The sequence below is a fragment of the Xyrauchen texanus genome, chromosome 29, assembly GCF_025860055.1.
Source record: "Xyrauchen texanus isolate HMW12.3.18 chromosome 29, RBS_HiC_50CHRs, whole genome shotgun sequence".
NCBI classification, from domain to species: domain Eukaryota; kingdom Metazoa; phylum Chordata; class Actinopteri; order Cypriniformes; family Catostomidae; genus Xyrauchen; species Xyrauchen texanus.
The window spans coordinates 2,033,164-2,058,945 of NC_068304.1; the positions used below are offsets into that span (position 1 = coordinate 2,033,164).

The 25,782-nt window shown below is 38.6% G+C and overlaps 1 protein-coding gene across 4 annotated transcripts in view; it reads right to left on the reverse strand.

Annotated features, from left to right (window-relative positions):
* Window positions 1–19,700, reverse strand: part of LOC127623369 (suppressor of tumorigenicity 7 protein homolog) — a 63,268-nt gene extending 43,568 nt beyond the window's left edge. For 2 of the 4 annotated variants that reach the window (XM_052097810.1, XM_052097808.1), the window contains exons 1-9: window positions 19,607–19,695; window positions 17,693–17,797; window positions 10,938–11,166; window positions 7,883–7,965; window positions 7,041–7,200; window positions 3,766–3,820; window positions 3,460–3,575; window positions 3,274–3,349; window positions 532–686 (exon numbers count right to left, since the gene is read on the reverse strand). In XM_052097810.1, the coding sequence (XP_051953770.1) occupies window positions 532–686; window positions 3,274–3,349; window positions 3,460–3,575; window positions 3,766–3,820; window positions 7,041–7,200; window positions 7,883–7,965; window positions 10,938–10,959 (667 nt within the window). In that variant the 5' untranslated portion in view covers window positions 10,960–11,166; window positions 17,693–17,797; window positions 19,607–19,695. Of the gene's footprint in view, window positions 1–531; window positions 687–3,273; window positions 3,350–3,459; window positions 3,646–3,765; window positions 3,821–7,040; window positions 7,201–7,882; window positions 7,966–10,937; window positions 11,167–17,692; window positions 17,798–19,606 lie in introns of those variants that run through there. The other 2 variants (XM_052097809.1, XM_052097811.1) reach the window with 2 other exon arrangements.
* Window positions 19,701–25,782: the final 6,082 nt, after the last annotated feature.

The following is a 25,782-nucleotide window of genomic DNA, read 5'->3' on the forward strand; positions in this document are numbered from 1 at the left end:
ATTTGTGTGAGAAAATGCTTTTCCCTCTGTTGGCCAGAGATGCATCTTGGCCAAAGAACTTGTAGTTTGTGCACATTGTCTGCATTATGTTGTGAGGTTTGAGCACTGCCAAGACAAGACGACGATAGATGACAAGAAGCCTTGTTGCGTAATGTGAGCAGTACAGCGTTTCGGATAGACTGACAGTCAAGTAGTGAGAGCGCGGCTTAAGCAAATGGAACCGAACTCGGAGCACTTCTGTTACTCTAAGCATGAGATGAATTTGTAGCAAAGAACCACTCTGAAAACACTGTAATAATATAGTTAATATATATATTATATAATATATATAGTATATTATATATTAATAGACTGGACAGAGCAGTGCAAATAAACTTTGAAACAAGCAGACTATTAATAATCGCATGAGGTCATATATCGGTTTCGATATATGATGTTACATTTGTATAAAAAAAAAAAACATTGTATCTACGAGATGATCTCACTAAAGCAACTATATTAGTGCGTATGTGTCTATGTGCATATACTCACTGTGTTGAGCTTCATACTGTGCTCCGTGGTGTTGAAGTTGTTGACTTCGTCGGTAGCCGCTCTCTCCAACTTTCAGTGCCTGTTTGAAGAGTTTTTCTGCCTCCACTATAGTTGTGGCTTCTTCTTCAGCTAGAAGAATATATGCAGTCGCACAACTACAACACACACAAATACATTAATTTAAAAATATTCCTGACCTAGGGGGCCAGGGTAGCTCAGCAAGTAAAGATGCTGACTACCACACCTGGAGTCACAAGTTCGAATCCAGGGTGTGCAACCAATTGGCCCGGTTGCTAGGGTGGGTAGAGTCACATGGGATAACCTCCTCGTGGTCACTATAATGTGGTTCTCACTCTCGGTGGGGCGCGTGGTGAGTTGGGCTGAGTGACATTTTGGGCAAAATTAAATAAAAAAAAAAAAAACAAGCCACGTGATAAGATGTGCGGACCGACAGTCTCAGACGCGGTGACAACTGAGATTCATCCTCTGCCACCCGGATTGAGGCAAGTCACTATGCCACCACCACGACTTGGAGCGCATTGGGAATTGGGCAAGACAAAATAAAAAAAAAAAATAATTAAAAAATTCCTGACCCAAGCATCTGGTCATTATTAAAATATGGTTTAAAACATGACCTTTTACTTTTCCTAAAAGGCATCATTCTATAATCAAATTCTCTATAAAATAATATGAAATGGTTTGACTAATTATAAAAAAGTTTTTTTAGTAAATATATTTGAATTTGTCAAATGCTTGAAAAAAACCTTATCCCCATCATCTGGCACACTACTTCTATGACATTTACAGTTTACTAGATGTTTATATTTGACTAATTTTGCTTTCTCAGGTCAAGCATTAGTGCAAGGCCTAACAAGTGAGAAAAACAAAACAAAAAAAATGCAAAAAGCAAAACAAAGTAATTAATAACGTAATTATACAATTTGAATTAATAAATATATAATTATAAATAAAATGTTTTCCCCTTGATTCCATGTCATTGGTGTTATCAAGGTTAAAAACGTTGATAAAAGATTTACAAAAAGTTGTCAAAACTCTTACAGTGAAAGTTCAGAGGAAGAGAAGGCTGCTCTAATGTGCATATAGCAGGGTTTCTGCAGGTTTTATGAAGCTAAATTTAAGAATTTTTAAAAGACCTTTTTAAGACCAACTAAAGAAAATTTAAGGAATCAATGTGTGTGTGTGGGGGGTATATTTGTATATTTAACATAACACATCCTCACATATATATAGTAAATAGTAACTAAAATAGTAACTGAATTTACACACGATCCTGTTCAGAAGTTGGTTTCTAATATGGTGTTGCCTTCTCGATGATCAATGACTGTGTGTGTAATAACGGTTCATGAATCCCTGCTTTGTCCTGAGCCGTGAAGATTTTTCTTAAGAAAAAAACCCAACTACAGTAAAATTATTTGGTTTCTCAGCATCTTCTGCACAATTGAGTTCTTCCCAACAGGGGCTATATATGAGGTCCAGATTTTGACAATTGAGGGACTTATATACAACTATTACAAAATGTGCAAACAATTATTGATGCTCAAGGCAACATAAAAAGTACTAAGGGGTGCAAACTTTTGAACAGTCTGATTTGTGTAAATAAGAGTACCTTTTGTGTTTTGTAGCTTTTGAAGAGCAGTACTACATAAAAAAATATAATCTCTTATAGGCCATTTGTATCCATTCTGAAAGGGGTGTGGAAACTTATAAAAACAAAAGGGTTATGCAAACCTCTGCACTTAAATTTATAGGCTATATAGTTTGTGGAAATTCATATTTTATTTTAGATTTAGTTTTTTCACGATTAACCACATTTTAGCTTTTTTAAATGTACAAATTCCATGTAGCCAATCCTATCCATATGTCATATTTTATGTGTAATTATGAAATGACTTCACAAAAATTCACAACATTGTAACCAAAAACTCTAAACACAACCCCCACATCTGAACATACAAGTACATGTACTATGTAAAAAGTGCAGTGTAGTTGTCTAAATGTGACATTGTCTGATTTACCTCCATGCTCATAGGAAATGAACATTACAGAAAAATACTTGCTTACATATTCACATGCTGCAAGAAGAAATAGATTGGGTTCTTTCAGCTCGTTGCTGAAAACAAATTTTTTTATAGGTGCATTTCTACTTGTGATGAATGACAGTATGACAAAGAGTGTGCACCAAGCGTATGACGTTATTGCCATGGCATCCAGATACATTTCAGCAGATGTGCAGAAAGACTAGAATGAAAGTCCTTCACAATTGAAAAAGTTATTAATTTACATAATAACTGTAATAGTTTTACTTAAGTAATTGGTGTTACATTGTTTAATATTCATGTGAAAGATTTTTCTAGAAAAAACATTTTATTGTACGATTTAAGTCTGATCAGTAGTGTCTGTTTTGTGATGCTATTGATTCCATCATACAACATCAATCTTTTAAAAGAATGTCACTAGTGTTTTCGTCTGGTGTTACTTGCTTTATTCGTGAAACTAAATTAAGTCGAGTTATCCTTTAATAATAAAAATTATTTCAATATGTTAAAACATGTTTCAGACTTTGAGCAACAAATGAACTGAACTGAAAATTTCAATATTTTGCAAGTCAACATTTTCTGAGAATGACCCATCAATCTATATGTCTGTGTGTGAATTTTAATTTTAGCTCATGTGTCTGCTGAAGTTCACAGTCTCCATCAGTCATGTGCAAGTGTCACTCACTCTTCCAGATCTAGAGCTTCATGGGCGGCTGTGATTCGAGCCTGTGGATTACGCTCTCTCCAGGCCTTCTGCATTACTGAAACATAGCAATAATACACGTTTAATGTTATGTTAATGATCACATCTTGTGTACTGAGTGCATATGGTAAGTGTACAGTCTGTGTGTGATGTCTTGTAATCTCTTACTGGCATCTGCGGGCCTCAGATGATCAGAATCACATGTGAAGAATGTCTGATGATCTTGTGCTGACAGATTCATGTCATAGTATGTGAGCGGCTCTCGACCTGTGACCCATGTGTACCTGAACGAACACATTCACATCAGTGATTTTTTTCATCACTTCATCTACACAACAGCGTTAGCACTGTTCACTGCCATACAACACAAAACAAAAACACACACAAACACACACTTTTTATTGGTCTATCAATACAACAACTGAAAGACTTCAACTTGAGCACGATAAACGAGAAGAACCGTTTGACACTCACCGATTATATTCAGCTCCTCTGAACAGATTGAGTGGATTTCTCCAAACCTTACACTCTACACAGACACAAGAGAAAGAAAGACACATCAAACGATGTCAAAACAATTATGTGCTACAAAATGTTAGATAATTAAGATAAACAGTTATGATAAACACTTAACTCTACAAATCACAAAGACAATCACTACTAATAACTGATTAATTAACAGATAATCATTGCTAGCTAATGGGGCTTTTCCAATGCACAATACAACTTGACTCAACTCGACTCTGCACACTTTTGGGGGTTTTCCACTGTGGATAGTACCTGATACTTTTTTTAGTACCACCTCGGTCGAGGTTCCAAGCGAGCCAAGCTGATGCTAAATTTGATATAAAAATCCGGCAGATCACTGACTGGTCAGGGAGAATAGTCACTACCAGCGTCACTGGATTTCCGACACGTGACATCAACCCGGTAGTTTTAAAGTTATCAACACTGATAACAGTATCATTTGTTCACGCGACTTTCGAATAGTGAAAAAAGAAATGGCTGTGCACAAAACCATTCCGTGGTTGATAAACGAGGTGCAGACGGTCCACTCATTAGCGATGAGCAAAACGAAAAAAGTCTCTCAGGAAGTGTATCAGCTGTTGGCTGCACACGGCACTTAAGTAACTACAGAACCATCAAGGAAAAGTGGAAGTAGTTCGAACAAATGGAGGCTATCTAAACCAGTGACCAATTTGAGGGAGAGTGCCCTAGACTGGCGCTGATCCACGATGGAGGATGTTATGTTTTATTATGTTAACTCTATACTCTGCTTAGAAGGTTCACTTTATTTAGTTGACCAGCTACTGGAAGCTTGCTTCTAAAACAACCAGGCCAATTTAATTGTTACACTTGTGTAAAATCACCATGCCATCACTATGCACTATGCAGCACAATGAGCAAGCAGCTAACAGCTAGTGGTCGTGTTATCATTTTGGTCGGTTTGTGTCGGGTTTAAGATGATGTCACAGCAGTAGAGGCGGCACAAATGACGATCGGCCTATAATCCCACCCACCTTGAGGTGGCACTAAACTGCAGTGGAAATGCAAGCTCAGAAAAGTAAAGATAGTAGAGTTGAGGCAAGTTCAACCGTAACATGCAGTGGAAAAGTGCCATAAGAGTTCTTCAAAAGCCTAGTGCAAACTATATGACTCAAGCTAATCTACTTTGATATTTTGAGTCGGTGACTGGTCTATGACTAAAAGTCTAAGACCACACCATCAACGGTTGTCTAGTGTGCACTGTGCGCACTCCTGCCACTCGCTCGACAAGTCGTAGACGCTACTGCACATCTCAAACTTGCCTGAAATCTGTCTGAGTCGTCAGATGTGCGCACTGTCCCGACAAGCGAGAAACCGGCAATGAGTTTCAGCCAATGAAATATCGAGAGAGCACAAACGGAGAGCATGGTATTGGAAGCAGGAGACAAAAAGTGAGGAAAAAATAAATAAATCAGCCACATGTCCCACTGTCTTTATTATTTTCAGCCATTTTTCTTTTTTATCTTTCTGAGCAATTAAACACAAAAAATGGGCACAGGCAATTCCTTTGTTTTTGTTGACATGTTATCGTGAATTAACTGTTGGTGTTTAATGAATTTTGTTAGCGTAATTTTAAAATGTGTTTTGGGCAATACATTTGAAATGGGACAACACTAAAAACGTTTAGAGATTTGTCCACCAAAACACATTTAGAGGTGGTCAAAACTGCTAGTGACCATATTGAGCTTGTAGGATCGCTGCTTAATAACATGAAACTTTAAACTTTGCCAGTTAACAGGCATGTAAACCGCCAGTTTCATGCAGACACAATCTTGTATTGATTCTCTTAGCCAGCGATCCGATGTTTGCTGATACCTCAAAGTCTGCCACGATACTATTTCGATTCGATTCAGGGGCCTGCGATCAATATTATGATATTATGTGCCAGTTTTACGCAATCAATTGCATTTCTTATCTCATAAATGGAACCAAAATTAAATGTTATATTTTATTGAGCTCTCTGAAATGTGCAAATCCAGTATCCACATTGGGACATCCACAGAAAATATAATACAGAAAAATAAAATGTGAAAAATAAAGTCACACACATGTGATGATCAGTCGCTTGATGACAACTCATTGCCTTGTGGAATGAGGGAAACACAACAGTGACAATTTGTCGTCTCTACAACAGACAAGCAAGTCTTTCAATCCAACATTTTTAAATACCCACGACAGCAGACTATGTGCCACATGTGTTTTTTCTTGGCTACAACTTCAACAGTAGAACTGAAAAATTCTGTTAGAGTTTACTGTGATAAATGTTAGTACGGTTGTTTTCTTTTTCCCTCATTAGCGCTGTTCAGAATATCTCAGCTGTTTAGCCATTTGACATGGTTGAATTGCTCCATAGCACTTTAAAATAGAAAATTCTCATGTAGAATTCAAATGCACCACGATATCGAGGGAAGCCCGATTTAATCACGCATGTGATCAGCTGTGCTAGAGCAGAGCACAACTCCAGACTTTAATCACCCCAGGCACATCCGTGTCCCACATGAGAAGCATTTTCAGTGCTTATAAATTAGATGAATATCATCAGGTTGGTGCTACGGTGCAACAGAAATGAATAAAGACGTTGCTGGCATGAGAATGTCAAAATAAAGATGCATCTTAAAACATAGACTTGAATCGATGACATTACATGATTGGTGATTTGATCAATACATTCATCCAGATCGATGGATCATCACACCCCTACCAGTTATGTGTAGATTTAATGGGAAATAACTGTCCGATCGGATAATTAAAAAAACTGAAAACATGAACATGCACAAGAACTTAAAATTCTTCAGTGTGTCCAATATCAACATGCAGGGACACAGATGTGGGAAGCACGCACATTAGAAGCTCAGTAAATCCATGCATTCCACTAAAATAACTCTTCGATTAATTAGAATCAATTTTAGTATAATTAAGAGAAACTGTGCACCAGATTTACCATTTTTTTCTTCCTTTGTTGCACCTTATTATCTTAACAAAACAGATGAAAATGTCAACTGGCGATTTATCTCACTTGTACACTTGTGATCAGATCACCCAAAATGCATCTTAATACCAGGTGTACACAGGACCTCATTCGGGGATGAATGGTCATGTTGTTTATACATCCAGGCTGTGATCCATCGTGTAGTGTGCTTTTCTAAGAAAGCTTTATTTCTTTATAGTTAATATAACGTGTAAGTAGAGAGCAGCATTCTGACCTGAAACACTCTGTCTGTTGGAGTCGGTGTCTCCATTACTGGTATTGGAGTTGTTTGGAGAGCTGTTATCAACTCCACCTAAGAGAGGACGGAGGTGACTGACAGACACCTGCTCGATGAACGACGTCCCATACTTCCTGAAATACCACCACTCAAAGATCTAGAACAACAAAAACAACACCACCTAAAGATTTACAACAACATAAAAAAAACATGTCTCAAAGATATACAAAAACCCCAAAACAACACTCAAAAGATCTACATCTAATACACACCAAAACTCTACAGAAAACAACACCACTTAAAGATATATAACAAAAAAACATTAAACATGTACAACAAAAAAGCAAAACCACTCAATGATGTATGACAACAACAACAGCAAAGATCTCCAATAAACAAAAACACTACATCTCAAATATCAACAAAAACACAAATATCTGTGTGATATAAGCTTATACAAGGTACATCTAGAGCTATGTTATGTAAGCGATAATCTACAGTACACTAAATAAATGAGCATATTACTCCTGCAACCCTTCGATTTAAATATAAATAAAAAAATGAACAGTCATTAGTCATTAAACTATTTCTTCAGTAAATTCTAACTTCATGAATACAACTTGGTAAAACACAAAAGACATGTTAATGAAGAATCAATGCTGTTATTCAATTCTAAGTAAACAATGTAAATATGTTAATAGTAGGACATTAGAAAAAATTATCTGACATTCTACTGAGTAACGCAACTGTTAAGAAAAACCTGCAGGCTCATACAAATATGTTATGTTAAATCCATTGATTACCCTTAATTCTAAAGTTATTTTATTCATTTAACTCACCAGTATGAGTCCTGAAATGAGGGATGAGGTGCCCGTCAATGCCACATAAAATTTGGGGGTCAAAGTGTTGAGGAACATGCTCACTGCAAACATAACACACAAAAATAATTAGATTAAAAATGAATCATGTCAAAAACTCAGGACAGACCCATTCTAACAGATCTTCATATAAGAGACACATAAAACATTAGAATATACACACTAAAGGCAACAGCACATTGGCCAAATAGCATGAAATGATCCATTAGAAATTAGATAGAAAACTATTAGACAATCAGCACACTAAGGGATTAGTATAAATGGAAGGAAGCACATGGATGCAGTGAAATATTGATTATTCCCTTCTAACACTTAAATGGTATACTGATACACCAACTATTAAAATCATTCATTCTCATGGTTTATCTGAATGCATTGAGTGTATCAGAGTTCATCCAACAGCATATAGAACACCGTGGTGTGATATTCAGATCTCCACAGCTCTAAGGCCAGAGAACAATACAGCCCCAAAAATAAACATGAAAATCATACTAATGATGAGTGAGTTTTGGTAAATGGCTACAACATTTTTACCTATTGATCTCTCGGTATTTGTGACTTAACTATTTCTGGACACAATAACAGCCATAAATTAAACTGATCTGCATGATGCATGGAGATTGTAATCAATAAAGAAATCCCAAAAGAAGCTGCTGACTTTAACAGGGTTTCCACATTTTTGGACCAATTAATTTCCATGATATTTACATGACTTTTCTGTGTTTATTTGTATTTTTTCAGTGGTTCAGATTACTGGATAAGGATTTTTACAAATGTATTTCACTTTAACACTTATGGTTGTCTCTGCACAGGTAGTTGAAAGTGTTAACAGAGAAAGTTACACACATATGACATTTTACGGCAGGACTACCTGTTCGTTTGACATTAAATACAGACACACCTGTGATTATTGATGATTCAGTTGTGATCACGTTTATAGTTTAATTTCACATAATTAGCAGTTGATCAGTCTAAATCGTCCCACTGTTCATCGTGGTGTGTGTAAGTGTCTGTAGCTGGTCAAGAATGGAACTTCTGTGTGTGTGTGTGTGTGTGTGTGTGTGGAGTGGATCTCTTGAGCTGGCTGAATGGACACAGCTGCTTTCAGGCGCTCACAGTGAGTTTCACTATGTTAATCAGACCTCCTGAACACAATCAACACACTATCAGACATCATCACTCTTAACATCGTTTAGATTTATGTTGTCATTTTACAGGTCAATTGGATCTATCTGCTACTCTTTCTAGTATAAATTCAAACATATCTCATAAGCATGAGTGTACAAAAAAGGTAAACTATCACAACTCATTCTAACATTACTCAGAGCGAACCATCTATAAAACAGAGGAAAGATAGTCTTTTCCTATTTGTGTCTTGAAAGTCTGCGTATCATAAGTGTTAGCTGTTTTTGAGGGCTTGTGATGTTGTAGTGAGTATGTAATGGGGCAGTGGAGATATTTTTGTAGTTTGTTATCTGCTTTAATATACAATATTTCATGGGCAGGAAACTGCTCAGTTTGGGTGGCCCTTCAGTTGATCAGCCGCGGTTGCAGCACTCTTTATTTCGGTTCGTTTATTCTGTTTTTTAGACTCAGAGACTCTAGTATGAGTTGGGGCAGGACTGTCTCTTTGTTCGATCAACAGCAGACAAGAGCCGTATTAGTACAGCTATTTGAAGCAATATTTATTTTTGCCATTTCATTCAATGGCACAGAAATTACACACTTCCAATCCACTTCAATTCCAGCCTTAAATTCAACAGAACGACTGATAAACTTCCCAATCTAACCACTCAAACGTGTTTCTTGACCAACATAAACAACAGGAAAGTCCAAGAAATGAATATCCTAACTCTAGCCATTAACCTAATTATAACTAAAATAAGCATTAATTTCCTCTGAAAACATGTCAATGATGATTGATATGAATGTTGTTGAAGACCTTAGCCCTAAACCCAACTCTTAAATCTGATTGGCCAGCAGAATGTTTATCATGGATTAATAATAATGTTGATGCAAAACCAAGTTCTATTTGTGTAAATTATGTTAAGCCATCAGATGTGTGTTAGCCTCAAAAGATGCAAATGTATATCAATTCCACAAATGTTAAGCAGATCAATAAAATACATTTCAGCCCTTTATTTATTTGTAAAGTATTACGTCGAATAATAATAATAATAATAATAATAATAATAATAATAGACTCTTATTGAACTCTAATCTCTGTCTTGACCAGTACTTTTCTGATGCAACTGAAACTTTGTAATGCAGCACTTTCCGTGTTACGGTCTCCTTAAGATTAATCGTTTTGTTGAAAATTTCACATCATTTCCTAAGTCGCTTTGGATAAAAGCATCTGCTAAATGAGTAAATGTAAATGATGAATAATACACAAACAAAATAAAACATGCATTCAAAGGAATTTCACATTTGCAATAAGTTCCAATACAAGTCTGAGATGCATTTAGCTTCTTTAAGTCAAAATGATTGACATATTATAGTTACAACCACAACATTTTAAAATGTTTAATAAAGTAGATTGAAAATGCAGCACAATATACTACAGACGTTATGAGACATTTCTAACACAGCCACACAGATACACACACACACACACACACGTCGTTGCTCTCTGTATTTATGCGTTTAGCCGATGGGTTGAGGTCTATACCATATTTCAGCATCACTGAGACAATATTTAACATAATATTTAAACCAATTTGGACAAATAAGATGAATGTTGCACACAAAATAGAAATATAAAACATAACTAAAATGTAAAGAAAAACCCACAAACGTAAGAAATGCCTCTGTGCACTGCTTGTTTGTTTTATGAGAGTGAATGGTATCTGCCAAAGTCTGGCCTTCAAATCTACAAGAACACATTGAGAAACACTGAGATAAAACAGAAATAAAGGATGGAATAAAAGAGGAGATTTTGCTGAAACATGCAACGCACAATGTACGTAGGATAAATAGGCAGACGTGCGGCTGCGACGGAGGATGGGCTACTTACATGAGGATTCGGTGCCAAACATGGCTGATGCAGGAGCTGTGATGGAGAGAGAGAAAGAGGAGAGGGGGGAGGGGGAGGCAGCTACACAGCGGGGGTCATCAACGCACAATGCAACCAACCCGCTGGTCGACGTGTCATGCCTGATGCTGCGCTGCTGTAGTCACTCGCAGTCCTGCTGCATTAGAGCTGCGGCCGTCAACATCCACTGACGTCTGTGTGATCCAGAGCGCTGCGCACACACACACACGAGAGCAGAGTGTGATTGTTCAAATAAAGACAAAAGCAAAAAACACCCGATGACGTTACACACGACTGACAGACTGACCAATCACAACACCTCATAAAACACACACGCACATCATGTGGAGCTCATGTGAGCAGACCATCAAAAACAGCAAGAGAGAAATAATAATCATAGAAATTAACATGAATGGTATTTCATCTGACGTTCAGCTGATGAAGCTGCTGTCCTACTAAAAACACTGATTTAAAAAAATAGTCCATACCAAGGCAAATAAAAATCACAATCATATTATTAGCAGTAGTCCAATGCAAATGCTGATAACTACAAAGCTGACTGCACAATGGCTGACATAATGTACTCGAAATATTTACATAACGCAATGAAATGACAGCAGAGGAGATGAGCTTATCTCAAACTGCTTAAAAACTCAACTAATATTTTACGCAGTATTCACTATACAAAAGTGAAACTGGAAAATACTTATCTATTGACAAGACCATCTGTAGATTTATTGTGACTATCTCAAAGTGGCCAAATACCAACTGATTAATTTGCCTATCCAATATAATGGGCCCTTTTCACAGACTGTGATGACTAGTATCAATGTTAAATAGAAGCATACATATAGCAAACTTTTCATTTATGAAAATGTAAAAATATACAGGGCTCTAAAACCACACTGTGCTACATCTTATGCAATTTTTGTTAGAACACTTATTCTAAGTGCAATTTTCGTACCAGGACAAAGAGTGTTTGCACTGAGTATGCGCGCAAACTGTGGGTGTATTGAATGTTAATGAAGTGCGCACAGTGCAATTTGCTATTTTCTGTTTTCAGCGCAAAGACGAAATTCAGTACCTGCATTTGCAGTTTGGAGATTCCACCATCAGGTGGCAATAAAGTTAATGTCCAAACTCTTAAAGTATATTTGAAAATCAAAGTATGTCCCTGACAATCACTTAACCGTTTTATGAAACTAAAATGGTTGAAAATATGAAAATTGATGAGAGGAGTTAAAATATACAATTGCATTCATCATCTAATTTCTATTAGTAATTTTCCAGCTGTTGCCATAGAGGGAAGTCAAAAGAAGCCTGTGAAATAAATTGGAGGGTAAAAATTTGGATTTGGTTGAATTGTTTTGACCACTTTGTTGTTTTGATTGCTTTCGTTTCATTTCAAGTGTAATTTGAATTTTGAAATATTTTGGTTTAAAATATTTGTTTCAATAAATGAACAAAAGTTTTCAAAAACTAAATCGAAGTGCATTGCTGATAAAATCACTGTTAATACTGGTTATGATGTGTGTGTCAGTAGATGAAAATTATCAACAATACTTGCACCCCATCTACACGTTGGAAAGAACGGATTGAGGCTGTCTACACTAGACGCGTCAACATTCTAAACTGTTTGTGTTGTAGCTCCAGAGTGTGCAGTACAAACTGGAACGGGAAACTCGTTTATTGTCAGCACGACAGACGTACCGAAATGGAAGCTTCCAGTGTAGACAGCTTCATTGATTATAATGGGTTCTACAGCTTCTGATGCGACAAGCCGCTTGCGTCCAGTGTAGACAGGGTTACACTCTCTTTAATTTAACCGAGCATACATTGACGAGAACCAATTTTTTTTTCATGTGTATAAAAGGAGCATGACACTGTCATAGAAATATGCCTGACATTCATCAATGTCAGAGTTGCACAAATGAATGTAAGTCCAAATGTATTTTCTTCTAATTCATTGCCTACAGTCCATTTACACTAGCAACTCTTATGAATGTGTAATCTTTGTTTATATCACCGGTGCTTGACAGGGAATGGACTATATAATAACCGGAGAAGAACCTCAGAATGAATTTGCACTTCACCCAGCACATCAGCGCTTTGTGCAAGAAATTTTGCCAAATCCACTAGCGCCTAGACTCAGCGCCTTGCTTGCACAAAAATACCAAAACTTCATGACCATTGATTTCACTTTTTAGTGATATAGGTGCTATATTGCACATTTTTATTTAACTTAAAACGTTAAAGTCCCCGTATACATAGGTTAGGCATATGAGGTATCATTTGAAAGCTTAGAAACTGACATTTTCAGAAAATACCATCACTTATGCATTTATGTTCCACAAAATAAGGCCAGAAAATATTTGCGGTCACAAATTAGTGCCCCCTTTAATTTTTATTTAAAGTCTTTCACATGGCACTTAAAGGGACAAGTCATATATCAAATGAAAGCTTTCATTCTCAGGAACGTGACTGTATAGTTTATTTTGTTGCCCTTATACCACAGTTTGAAAGATTTTCAGAAGAATCACAAAATGAAACATTATTTTTGTAAGTCATCAGGTCAAGACATTTATATTTGTATAGCGCTTTTCACAACACACATGGTTTCAAAAGTAGCTTTACAGAAAATTACGCTGTAACAGAAAATTAAAATAATTGCATCATCATTATGTAGTTTAATTAAATATGATTGTAAATTGTGTATAAAAATAAATAATTCAATAATAATTGTATTTATTATGGGAGAAATATTTAAACTTGGTATTGGAGGAGGGAGTGTGGGCTAGGATTCTAAAAAACATAAAGTCTACATCTAGAGATGCAAGTCTATTGGACCCCCTCTAGATTGTGTACACTTGGTCTTAAAGACACTCCCACATGCTGGCGATGCCAATCAGAAGATGAGACACAACCCATGTTTTTTTGGTGGTGTGTTAAGATCCAAGAATTTTGCTTGAGTGTTCAGAGTTTTATGTGTGATGTATTGGGCACTCAAATTATATTTTGCCCCAAAACTGTATTTTAGGAGATGGGGTGGTCATCAATATAGGGGATAAACATGTACAAAATTGGGTCCTAACCAGTGTTTTGATCATCAGTGAATTGTTTTAAGGGGATGGAAGTCGGCTGGAGCACCTAATTTAAATTAGATTTGGAGGGTGGCGGATTTCGAGGAAGTGTCATGCAGAAGGCTGGGGAATTGGGATTTGTTTGACAGGAAATGGGGCAGTTTAGTTTTAAATGTGTGTGAAATAGAGATATATATATATATATATATATATATATTTCACACATACACATTACAGTAAGACAGAATATAAAAAAGGTAAGAGTATATAAATAGACATACAAAAAATTGAATATATAACATAGAATGGTGTACCTACATGTGCAAGTGGTAATATTTGTGCAAGGTAGGGATATGTACAGTAACTGAATTAAATATGATTGAATTTACATAAGTACATGACAATTACAGGGCTCCAGACAAAAAAAAATTGACTAAGGAGCCATTGACCCTAAAATGAAACATTAAAGAGCCAAATGGCTATTTTTAGTTGCCAAATCACAGAATTGCTCGATTTAGATTGCTGTGTAGAAACAAGATAGAAAACCAAAGAAAAGGGAGGCTGATATCAGATTAATAGGAGGTTTAATAAACAGTACATTTTGTTGAGAAGATAAGTTTGCACTCCCTTTTGTCTCATAAATGTTCACACTCCTTTCATCTATAGAGATAATATATTTGTATTTAATACTGCTCTTCACAATCTACATTACAGATAATAACATATAGTATGCATATAGTATATTCTTGAGCATCAATGAATGTTTGCACATTGTGTAATAGTTGTGAACAAGTCCCTCAGTTGTCCCAAGTGTCAAAAGCTTGATCTTATATATATATATATACATATATACATATATATATATATATATATATATATATATATCTATCACACACACAGAGACAGACAGACAGACAGACAGACAGACAGACACACACACACACACACACACACACACACACACACACAGAGTATATCAATTGTTTTACTATATTGCCTTAGTCTTTTACTGTTACTAGATGGCCCAGACACAGAGACTACAAGAGTGCAAACTGAATTAAATCTCAGATGCAGTTGATTGTACTATTCCAATCCCCATCAAGAAAAAAAAAAAAAAAAATGGTACACAATACAGGACTTTTAATAAATATAAATAAGCCCGAAATATGCATTGTACTCTTATTTTGAAATCTCTGCACTCCCAGTTGTGAGTTCGCTGAGAAAGTGAATCTGATTCAAACTGCAAACCTAAGCTCCTGAGTTTAAACCCTCAGTTCTTTTCTGGTGATTCATTAAAAAGATCCGGTACAAATTAATAATTTGTTCACAACTGACTCATGCTAGGTTTGTTGCGTGCAGTGCACAAGCTCGTCAGAAACAGAACGGGTGAAAAGTGGTGCGAGACACACTGGTGTGCGCTCTAAAGATGTATTCAATAACTCAAAAGATGATATCTGACAAAACCGCATATTAAATGTACACAACCCAACTGTCACCAATGGCAACTAGATTTTAAATTAAAAAGTCGCAATAAATAAATTTTGGTCGCATTTGCAACCATTTTACGGCTGAATAGAACTGGGTCAGCAGCTCCAGCGGCAGGTTGAACTTCCTCAGCTGGTGAAGCCTTCTTCACAATGGAGTCTATGTGGATGTCCCACTTCAGATCCTGAGAGGTGGTAGAGCCCAGAAACCTGAATGACTCCACTGCTGCCACAGTGCTGTTCAGGATGGTGAGGGGGCAGTGCAGGGGGATTTTTCCTACAGTCCACTATTATGTCCATTGTTTTGAGCGTATTCAACTCATGGTTGTTGTGACTGCACCAGACAGCCAGTTGTTCAACCTCACACCTGTTTGCAGACTCGTCACCATCGTGGATGAGGCCAATGACCATGGAGTCATCTTCAAACTTCAAAGGCTTGAAAGAGGGGTCCTTTGCAGTACATTCATTTGTGTACTGGGAGAAGAGCAGTGGAGAGAAAACGCATCCCTGAGGAGCACCAGTGCTAATAGTGAGGGCCCTTGATGTGATTTTACAGCTGCCTATCTGTCAGAAAGCTGTTGATCCACCGACAGATTGTGGCTGGCACGGAGAGCTGGGTCAGTTTGGTTGAGAGAAGATCAGGCATGATGGTATTGAAGGCTGAACTGAAGTCCACAAATAGAATCCTTGCACAAGTCCCAGGTCTGTCGAGATGTTGCAGGATATAATGCAGTCCCGTGTTGACAGCATCATCCACAGACATGTTTGCGCATTAGGAAAACTGAAGATAGTCTAGCAAGGGTTCAATGATGTCCTTCAGGTAGGCCAAAACCAGTCTCTCAAATGGCTTCATGACCACAGACATGAGAGCGATAGATCTGTGGTCATTAAGTCCTGTGATTTTGGTTTTTTTTTAGGAACCAGAATTATGGTGGAACGTTTGAAGCAGCCGGGAACTTCACACTGTTCCAGTGATCTATTGAAGATCTGTGTGAAGATGGGGGCCTGAAGATTTTCTAGTCTTGTGTTTCCGGAGGACCCGGCACACATCCTCCTCATAGACCATAAGTGCAGGTTGAGAAGCAGGAGGGGGGATCCAACTGGTGTTGGTGTGAAGTGAAGATCAGCGCGAGGGAGGGGTGTGAGACTGGGCTTGTCAAACCTGCAGTAAAACACATTCAGTTCATCTGCCATTTGTTGATTCTGTAGCTTACTCCTCAGGAGGAGACGGTCCTGGTGCTTCCTGGACACTCTGGGACATCCTGAAGCCTTCTTCACAGCAGTTTAACCTCTCTCCTTGAACTTATTGATGATCCGGTAAATGGTTCTTTCAGGTGCAATATTCTTTGCAGAAATTTCCTTGCATACAAGGCCATTTTGATGCAAAGCGATAATGGCTGCATGACTTTTTTTAGAGGTAACATTGCGAAAAAGAACGCAATGATTGGAAGCACTTCTTCCCTCCTTTTATTGCAATCAGTCTGCTCTTATAAGCCAATCAGAATGATAGAGTGATTTCACCTGACTAGCACTCGTTCAAAGTTTCCCAGGTTCTGCTGATATGATTAGTGAAATGATGTTAGCTGGTCATTTTGTGCCTGGGCCAAAAAACAGAGAAATTTGGGTTTTTGTGATAGTTTTTTTGAAAAAGCTTTTTGCAATTATTTAAAATGCATCTGATCACTCTGCACAATAATCTAGAAACAATGTGAATCAAAACCACAACAACTAAAGCAGAAAACTTTGTGAAACACAAAATGTATGTCACTGCCAATACTTTTGGCCACGGCTCTACGTCGGGAGAAGATGACCCAGACAGTGATCAGAGTCCTAAAGCTGCACGTGGGACCGAGTATTATGCATCCTTTACAGTGGTGTGGCAGTGGTCCAGTATATTTCTTACTCTGGTGGGGCATACAATGGGTTTTTTGCATTTTGGCAGTTCACGGGTCAGGATATCTTTATTAAAATCTACCAGAATAATGATAAGACAGTCCAGGTGTTGTTGCAGAGCTGCGTTCACGCATGCTTGTGGCGGGATGCACACACTCACCAGAATAACGAGGAAAACTCCAGGGACAAGTATAAAGGCTTACAGCTGATGACGAACACTTCTAAATTAGGATAGCACATCTTCAATGCGGTTACATCTTCAATGAGGTTACATTTGTACCTTCGCTCGTTTTCCCCGATGATTCCGCAACGCAATCTACCCTGAACAGCCGGAAGCCCAGAAGATGTAGCGCGTTGACCGGTATGGCTTCATTCAGCCAAGTTTCTGTGAAACACAGAGCAGCGGAGTTAGAAAAGTCCTCATTTGTTTGAGTGAGCAGAAGCAGTTTGTCCGTTTTGTTGGCGAGGGAGCGGACACTCGTTAGATGAGTCTTAAAGCCGCGTTGAAGAAACTTCAAAGCGCGCTGGCACGTTTCCTAGCTTAAGTCTCTTGGAGCACTTGTAGATCACAGTTGCGCCTCCAAATAAGATGTCTAGTAAAACCTCCAAATAATCAAACACCGGCAAAAAAAAATCTGGTATGCTCTGCCGAATATTCAGCAGGTGAAACTGATCGGGAAAGAGTGACAAAAAACATGACAAACAAACAAAAATAACAAAAACGCTAGAGAGCTCCACACCGAAGCAGCCATTCACTGTGCCATCTTGTATCTCCAACTCCATCATTAAAGACGTACATCTTTTATACATCGATTATTGCTGCTGTAAGCCTCAAATAGCTAAAAACTTTATATCTACTTTTACCTTAGGCAGTTGTCTAAAAAGTGAGCCATTTTTTTACTTGTCTCTGAGCTTGCTTGGCTGAATAATCCAATGTTATATCTTAGATGTCAAGAACAAAATATGCCATCCAACAGGAAAAGCATGCTTAACAAATCATCATAAAAATGTTTTTGACTATTGATGATAAAATGTTATATGTCCTCGCAAAGATGGGGATCTCTAGCAGCTTTATAATGACACCTAAATTGAGCTTCTGGTCCACTAAGAGGCTGAGATATTCAATGAAACGATAAGGGTGGTGCATAAACTTAAAATTAGACTGAATGTCTATGGACAAGTAAATCTGTGAGGGCTAAAATGCATTAGAGCGCCACCTATATTTCAGATCTGTATATTGTGATGGAATGTGATAGAGAAAAAAAAATTCTAGTACTTGCTGCCATGGAGTGGAACAAAATAAGTTTTTTCAAAGTGAGATATTTCATTTCTGAAACTTTAGTCCAAATTGTGAATGGTGAGCTTTTAAATTTGAGTAAAATATTGCATGCACCTACAGTACAAACACTTCAGTGTGACGACGACTGACAACACATCATCATCATCATTATAGCTTCCTGTCACTCATCCCACATTTTATCTTTAAAACATCAATCATGCACCTATCACATGTGCACGCACACCCTCTGGAGTCACTACATATTCATCATTTCACACATCTCTATTGTCTGCCCTTACTGTAGTGGTACCATGGCAAGTTGTTAGTGACGTTAGTTTGATCAGAAGAATGCTATAATTTCTCCTCTGTATACTTTAAGATCATATTGAGTGATCTAAAAGACTGACTGTAAATAATCTCTTAATGGAAGGTTTACTCTCATTTTGCTGAAATATGGTTTCATGTCATGATTCAAATAATACATAATACAACAGCTCAAATAACTTTAATGTTTTAAATGTCAAGAGACTACTTATTTTTTGAACCTTGTAATCATGTCCAACTAAAATAATATGTTATTCTGTACCTTTAAAGACACGTGTCGTGTTTTGTGTTTGAGGAACTGAGGATAGGTTGATCAGTTACGATACATTTAACGAAGTTAACTAACTCTTTGTAATAACACAAAGAAAGAATAAATATGAACACAGTAATGCTGATAAAACTCTTCATTCATCAAAGATATTCATGTTAATGAGTTTATCATCACAGTTAGCATTGCTAACACACATAAACAAACAAAGTTCATGAAGTTCAAACGCGTGCATATAATCGGATGGAATATGAGACAGTGTTGATTTTTTTTAATTTTTTATAAAGATTTCTATTAACACGTTCATGATGTTTGAGTCTCACCTGCGGACTGATGATCGCGCGATCAACGTGGCACAAAGAAAAACAGCAGCAGAAGAAAGAAAGACAGCAGACATGACACACAATAACACCCCGCCTATTCAGAAATAAAATACGCCCCATCAACACTAGGTCACGCCCCACTCACGAAAGACTCCTCCCCAGCAGTGACGAATACGTCTCAGCACGCAGAAAAACGGTTTCTATATAACATTCTGTTAAATTTACATGTTAAAGAAAAAAGCATTACTTTTGTTTTGCATTGAGAAAGTAAGCAGATTTCTGATGTATTCAAGATTTTTGTTCGTTTGTTTGTTTTGACGAATTAGCTAATGGGGTTCTGACATTTTGGAAATCTTCTGGTGCTTCAAGAAAAACCGCAGGTATCGCTATTTTAAGGGATTCGTTATCTGGTCAAATATTAGGTAAAAAAAAAAAAACAAAACAAAAGAAAACCAGACATATTATGTTAAATTCATCCTCATAAATGCCACCAACAATAACAGACCCAATTGGCTAATATTTTAAGACATTGAGGATAATATCAATTAATTACATTCTAAATTTCCCTCTGCTAAATTAATTTGCGGCAGTGATTTGCGCACGGTTTTTAATGAAAAATGGGATCGATGGCCCTCTTAATTTGACAATGGTGTAAGTAAACTAAGCAATGTATGTTTAAGATTGGAAATCACATTTGGAGATATAAAAACCCACAATTATATATGTATACATGGACTAATGGGAACAAATCTTTGCAATCCCTTATTGATTTCTGGCTTAATTGGGAAGATATGAAACACAAAATGATTATTGAACCATCAGTTTCAACTGACCATAAAGACACAGTGATTAAGATTAAACATTCAAGTAGTCAATCGAGTAGGTTCAACAGAGGTTACTGGAAATGTAATTGCAGTTTATTGAATTATGAATTTACAAAAAAGTAAGAGCTTAAATAATAAATATTGGCAACAGGCATCTATTATGCAGACTTACAGGAATTACAAGGAAGTTGGCTATGCATTATGGAAAACTAATTAAAAAAAAAGAGAATGAAAACGAGATAATTAGGGAAATAATTTCCATCACATGCAAAAGTTTTCAAAATATTTCTAACGAATATTTCAATGATTTACTAAAGTTAACAATTTTATAAAACCAAAAACAAAAAATATTATGAAGAGAAAGCTAGAGGCACCTTTGTTGGGACAAGACAAAAAATGGTTGAAGCAGGTGAAAAAAAAAAAAAACTTTTTTCAACTTAAAAAAAAGAAATAGGGAAATAGCCTCTGTAAACAAATTAATAAAAAACATTGTCCCTAATAGAAATCCTAAAGATGTATCCAACTTTATAGCTTGATATTATCATCAGTACCGCCGCTCCCTACACACATATTATGCAGCCTGCGTAAAGCACCAACTTGGGGGCACCATATTACCCTAGTAGGGCACCAGAAAACCTACCGGTTGCCCTTCCTTGCACGTTTACGTTATTCAAGGACCCGAAAGCAGTTGCAGAATAGACGATCGCTTCACCCCCATCATTTTGAACAGCGGCGGCCCTGATTATCATTGTAAATTGTAGCTAAGTTAACTCCAAATACAGACAACTACTTATGAGTTGGTTTAAGGTCATTGTTTTTAGTTTTATTTTTATTTTTTATAGAAAGCTGTTAAAACACTATGATAGATGTAATAGTTTAGTAACTGTTACAGATTTGACATGGGCTGTGGGATAAGTCAAGGGTGCCTAATATCACCTTTTCTTTTTTTATTAGTTACATAAGTAATGGCAAATCATATTAAGCAAGCAATTTTTCAGGGAATCTCAGTGTTTGGCAAAGAAATTAAGCTAAGTCAATTAGAGTCATGTGACGCTGTGCGAAGCTTGGTCGCTTAGAGGCGAGCTCTACCTAAACTTTGCTACAATTATCCTTTTAAGCAATATTAACCAGTGAGAACTGTAATCATTTTAAAGTTTTCTAAATGTGCTGGGAGGGCGGGATATCAAAAAATTCTAAATTGTCAGCCTGTGGGGACATTAAAAAGCACTTATGTTCTCATCCATCAGACGCCTTGCAGGATTAAGATGGCGGAGGTCCAGTCGATGGTGGCAGCAAGCTTTGTGAAGTAGGTCGGGAGATCTCGAACATTTATGCAGGGCTGACAAAAAAACTCAACGATTTTGAGGGCCTCGCAGAAATACGTTGAGCGATCACATCTATGGAGGCTAAACTTTCCACCCTGATCACAAGAAGGGACGATGTTGAAAAATGGGTTGAGTTTCTGGAGTCGGCCAAAAGAGAGCTACAGGCTAACCCACCTGCTACCAAGGCTGATGTGGAATGCATGTGGGAAAAACTAGAGGATATGGAAAATTGGAGCAGGCGTAATAATGTTTGTTATGTTGGAATCCCATAGGGGAAGGAAGGTCAAGATATGGTGAAGTTTTTGGATGGGCTCATTCCAAATTTTATCAACACAGCTGACTGCTAGCTCAAAATAGAACGCACCTACAGAGTTTATGGGCAGCATCCCATGGCGGGTGACAGACCCCAATCTATCCTGGCAAGATACTTGCGGCCGGCTGACAGAGACTACTATGAGCGGCGAGAAATAAAGGCAAGTTGTGCTGTGAGGAACACGACATTTTCCAGACTTTCCACACAAGTGAAGCACAATGGATTCAAAGTGCAAACAAATTGTTTCACCAACAGATGGTGGGCTTTGCACTGCTTTTTCCTACTAAGCTGAGAATTGACACCAAGGGTGGTTGCAAGACTTTAACATGCCCACGACAAGCTATGGCCTTCATTAAATTAATGTTGTGAGTGGACAATTTTGCCTGCACACTGCAAACAATACAGACTACACATCGTGCATTTTACTGATGCAGTCTGAGAGGGTATGTTACTTTCCTTTAGAAGAAGACTTTCCTTCTACTCTTTTTTTTTTTTTTTTTCTCCCTTAATTGACTTATTGTTGAGTTCATTTGTACATTTTGTGAGTTTGACGTCTATATAATTTTGCCTTGGGTACACAATTTGACAAATGTCAATATGTCACACTTTAATATAGGTAAAATGTTTCTCTCCATATGGAATGTTAATGGGCTAGGGCTCCCTAAAAAAGAAGGAAAGTTGTATCTTTGCTTAAGCGTAAAAAATATTATATAGAGTTCATTCAAGAAATACACATTTCTTCACAGGAAGCTGAAAAACTTGGAAGGGTATGGGGTGGGCATTTGTTTTGCTGGTTCGAGAGCAGGGAAATCATCATATTGATAAGTAAGCATTTACAATTCAATTTTCTCAAACAGATCAAAGATAATTTAGGAAGAGTCATTATTGTTTTGGCTGAAATACAAGGGCAAAATCTTATTTTGGCTAATATTTATGCACAATATGCTGATGATCAGAACTTTTTTATAGTTCTTGAGAGAAATCTACAAGCAACTGGGATCCTTCATGATATGGTTTTGGGTGGAGACTTCAATCTTTTAATGGATTCAGTCCTTGATCATAGTGATGCAAAGCTGTTAAGACCCCTTAGAGCAGGGGTGTCAACCATTCATCTCTGGCCCGTGGGATAATTTGCGGAGAAAATAAACAAGTCATATTTGAAAACCTTCATGTTGATTTAGCCTGTAACTTGGGTAAGATGTATTCATACTATTATTTTATTAGCAACAGCAGAACGGATAAACATTTACATTTGTGGTGTTGTATGTAGCTATTTTATAGTTTGCATGATCAGAGGAATTTCCTTTAATTACACTGGACAATCAGCGCTTGCAGAGTTACGCATATCAGCAAATGGCACACATGTCTGAGGGTGATACAAGTTCCATAACCACACATTCCCACAGGGAAGTTTCTCTCATAATGACAACATGGTCAGGTCCAAGGATAAATATTAGATGTCCATCCCACCGAACTATTATTCATTTTAAGCAGCTTTCTGTCACATTTTGTCACCTTTCACTTCATATTTCTCTTTTCCTTGTAAACATTGTCAAGAATGGAGAGGCTCAGGACCCAAATTCAGAGTGAAAAAATAACAGGTATATTTTATACAACAAAAATGGTAAAAAACAAACCACAAACTCCCACAAGATGGAAAAACTAACATAAACTACACGTAGTGGAAAAGGTATCCAGGTTCGGGCAGAGAGTAACAGGTAATAAAAGGACCACCGGGACCACCACCACCAACACCACCACCACCACCACGACGACGACGACGACGACGACACCGAACGAACGAACGAACGAATGAACGAAAAACATATATGCATGCAAGATTGGAAACAAGACTAACTGACCCTAAACTGCAAACATGAGGAGACTAAAATAGGGAGAGAAATCAAACGGTTTAACAGGGGACATGTGAGGCAAATTAACTAATAATGAGCAAACAAGGAGGCGGGGTATGATGTAAGACAGAGAGACACGCGGTTATACAGAAACAAAACAAAGCCACGTGCTCTGACATGACCAAACAAGCAAATGGCATGAGCACACATCGCCATCATACCTGTCAACATTTTGGTACCAAAATCCTAGAGACCACTGAGCGGGGGGTAGGGGGGCTGTTGATGCTGGATGACAAGGGCAGGCTAAATATATACAAATTGTACCGATGTTATGATTTAATGTGCTGAGTTATTTTTCCCCACCGTGTCCGATATTAAAATCAGTGTGTGGCAGCGGGGGCGTGGTCAAGCGCCCGTCCGGGAGAGAAAAGCGGTAAGGGCGCTTACACCTGAGCTAAATTATGTCTAACACCTGTGTCTAATTTCAGTAAGCATGGGGAGAGCGGCATAAAAGAGCAGCAGCGACAGAGCCTGAAGGAGAGAGAGAATGACAAGGGAACCCAGTGTTCCCATGAAAGACAGCATTGTGTAGCCTACCCAATAAAAAGAATAAAAACCCTGTTACCTGAAGAAGTTTTCCAGTGTTTTCCCTCCCTCAGAGTGAGAGCGTTCCACACTGGTACCGAAACCCGGGACGAAATATATATATATTTTTTTTTTGTGTTGTTGTTGTTTTTTCCGCTCTGTTCGTTCCCGAGACGATGGAAGGTGATCGCCCCGTAGAGTCCTCCCAGTTGGCAGGGGTCCTCCAGTCCCTCGCTGCATTACATCAGAGCCACCAACAATCCCTGCTTGAGCTCCAGCAGGACCAGGATCGCCGATTCTTTGAGATTATGCGGGCTCAAGCAGAGGACCGACATGCGATCCGGAGTCTTCTGAGCCAGGAGGCCGCCCCGGCTGCAGCCACGACCCCGGACCCCAGTGCCTTATTGCCCCCGCCCGCGTTACAAAAGATGGGGGAGGCAGACGATCCGGAAGCGTTCCTGGATCTCTTCGAGCAGACAGCCGAGATCTGGGGCTGGCCGCACGATCAATGGGCAGCTCGCCTCATTCCTCTTCTGTCCGGGGAAGCCCAGCTCGCGGCGCAACAACTGCCGGCGGCGAACCTCCTGGCCTATGCGGATCTGAATGAAAACTACAATAGCAAAGCATCAGTCCACCACCAGTCAACGCCAGTCCAGAAACTGACCAAACCAAAGGTGGCAAAAACGGCACCTCTGACCAGAATGAGATCAGCACGAGACAAGAAAGTGTGGAGCAGAGAGCCATCCTGCAATGGGTTGGTCGGAGCCCGGAGGAGAATCGCCAGCTCTTCCGAAGCATGAGGGTAGAGACTTCCGACCGCCCGTTTGCCTTCGCTCAACGGCTCCGGGACGCCTGCTGAAGGTGGCTGCTAGTGGGGGACCGCGACGTCGAGGGAATCATCGACCAGGTGGTGCTGGAGCAGTTCGGCCAATGCTTGCCTAGGAGAACGGCGGAGTGGGTCCAGTGCCACCGCCCGGCGTCGCTGGAGGCAGCCGTCCGGCTTGCGGAGGACCACATGGCGGCGATCCCGAGGGCGGAGGAGCTCTCTCTCTCCCTCTCTTCCCCCTTCCCCTCTATGTTCCCCTGTTCCCTCCCCTTCCTTTCTGCCTCCCCGTTCTGTTTTCTCTCCAGGTCCCATTCCTGCCCCACGTAGTCGGGGAGGCCCCCCGAGACCAGCTTCCCGGCCGTGGGAAGCAACACACTCCCCTTCCCCAACCTTCAGCCGCTCTCCCCCTCAGGTGGGGGCGCCCGCCGCCGCAGGTACAGACGTAGCGCC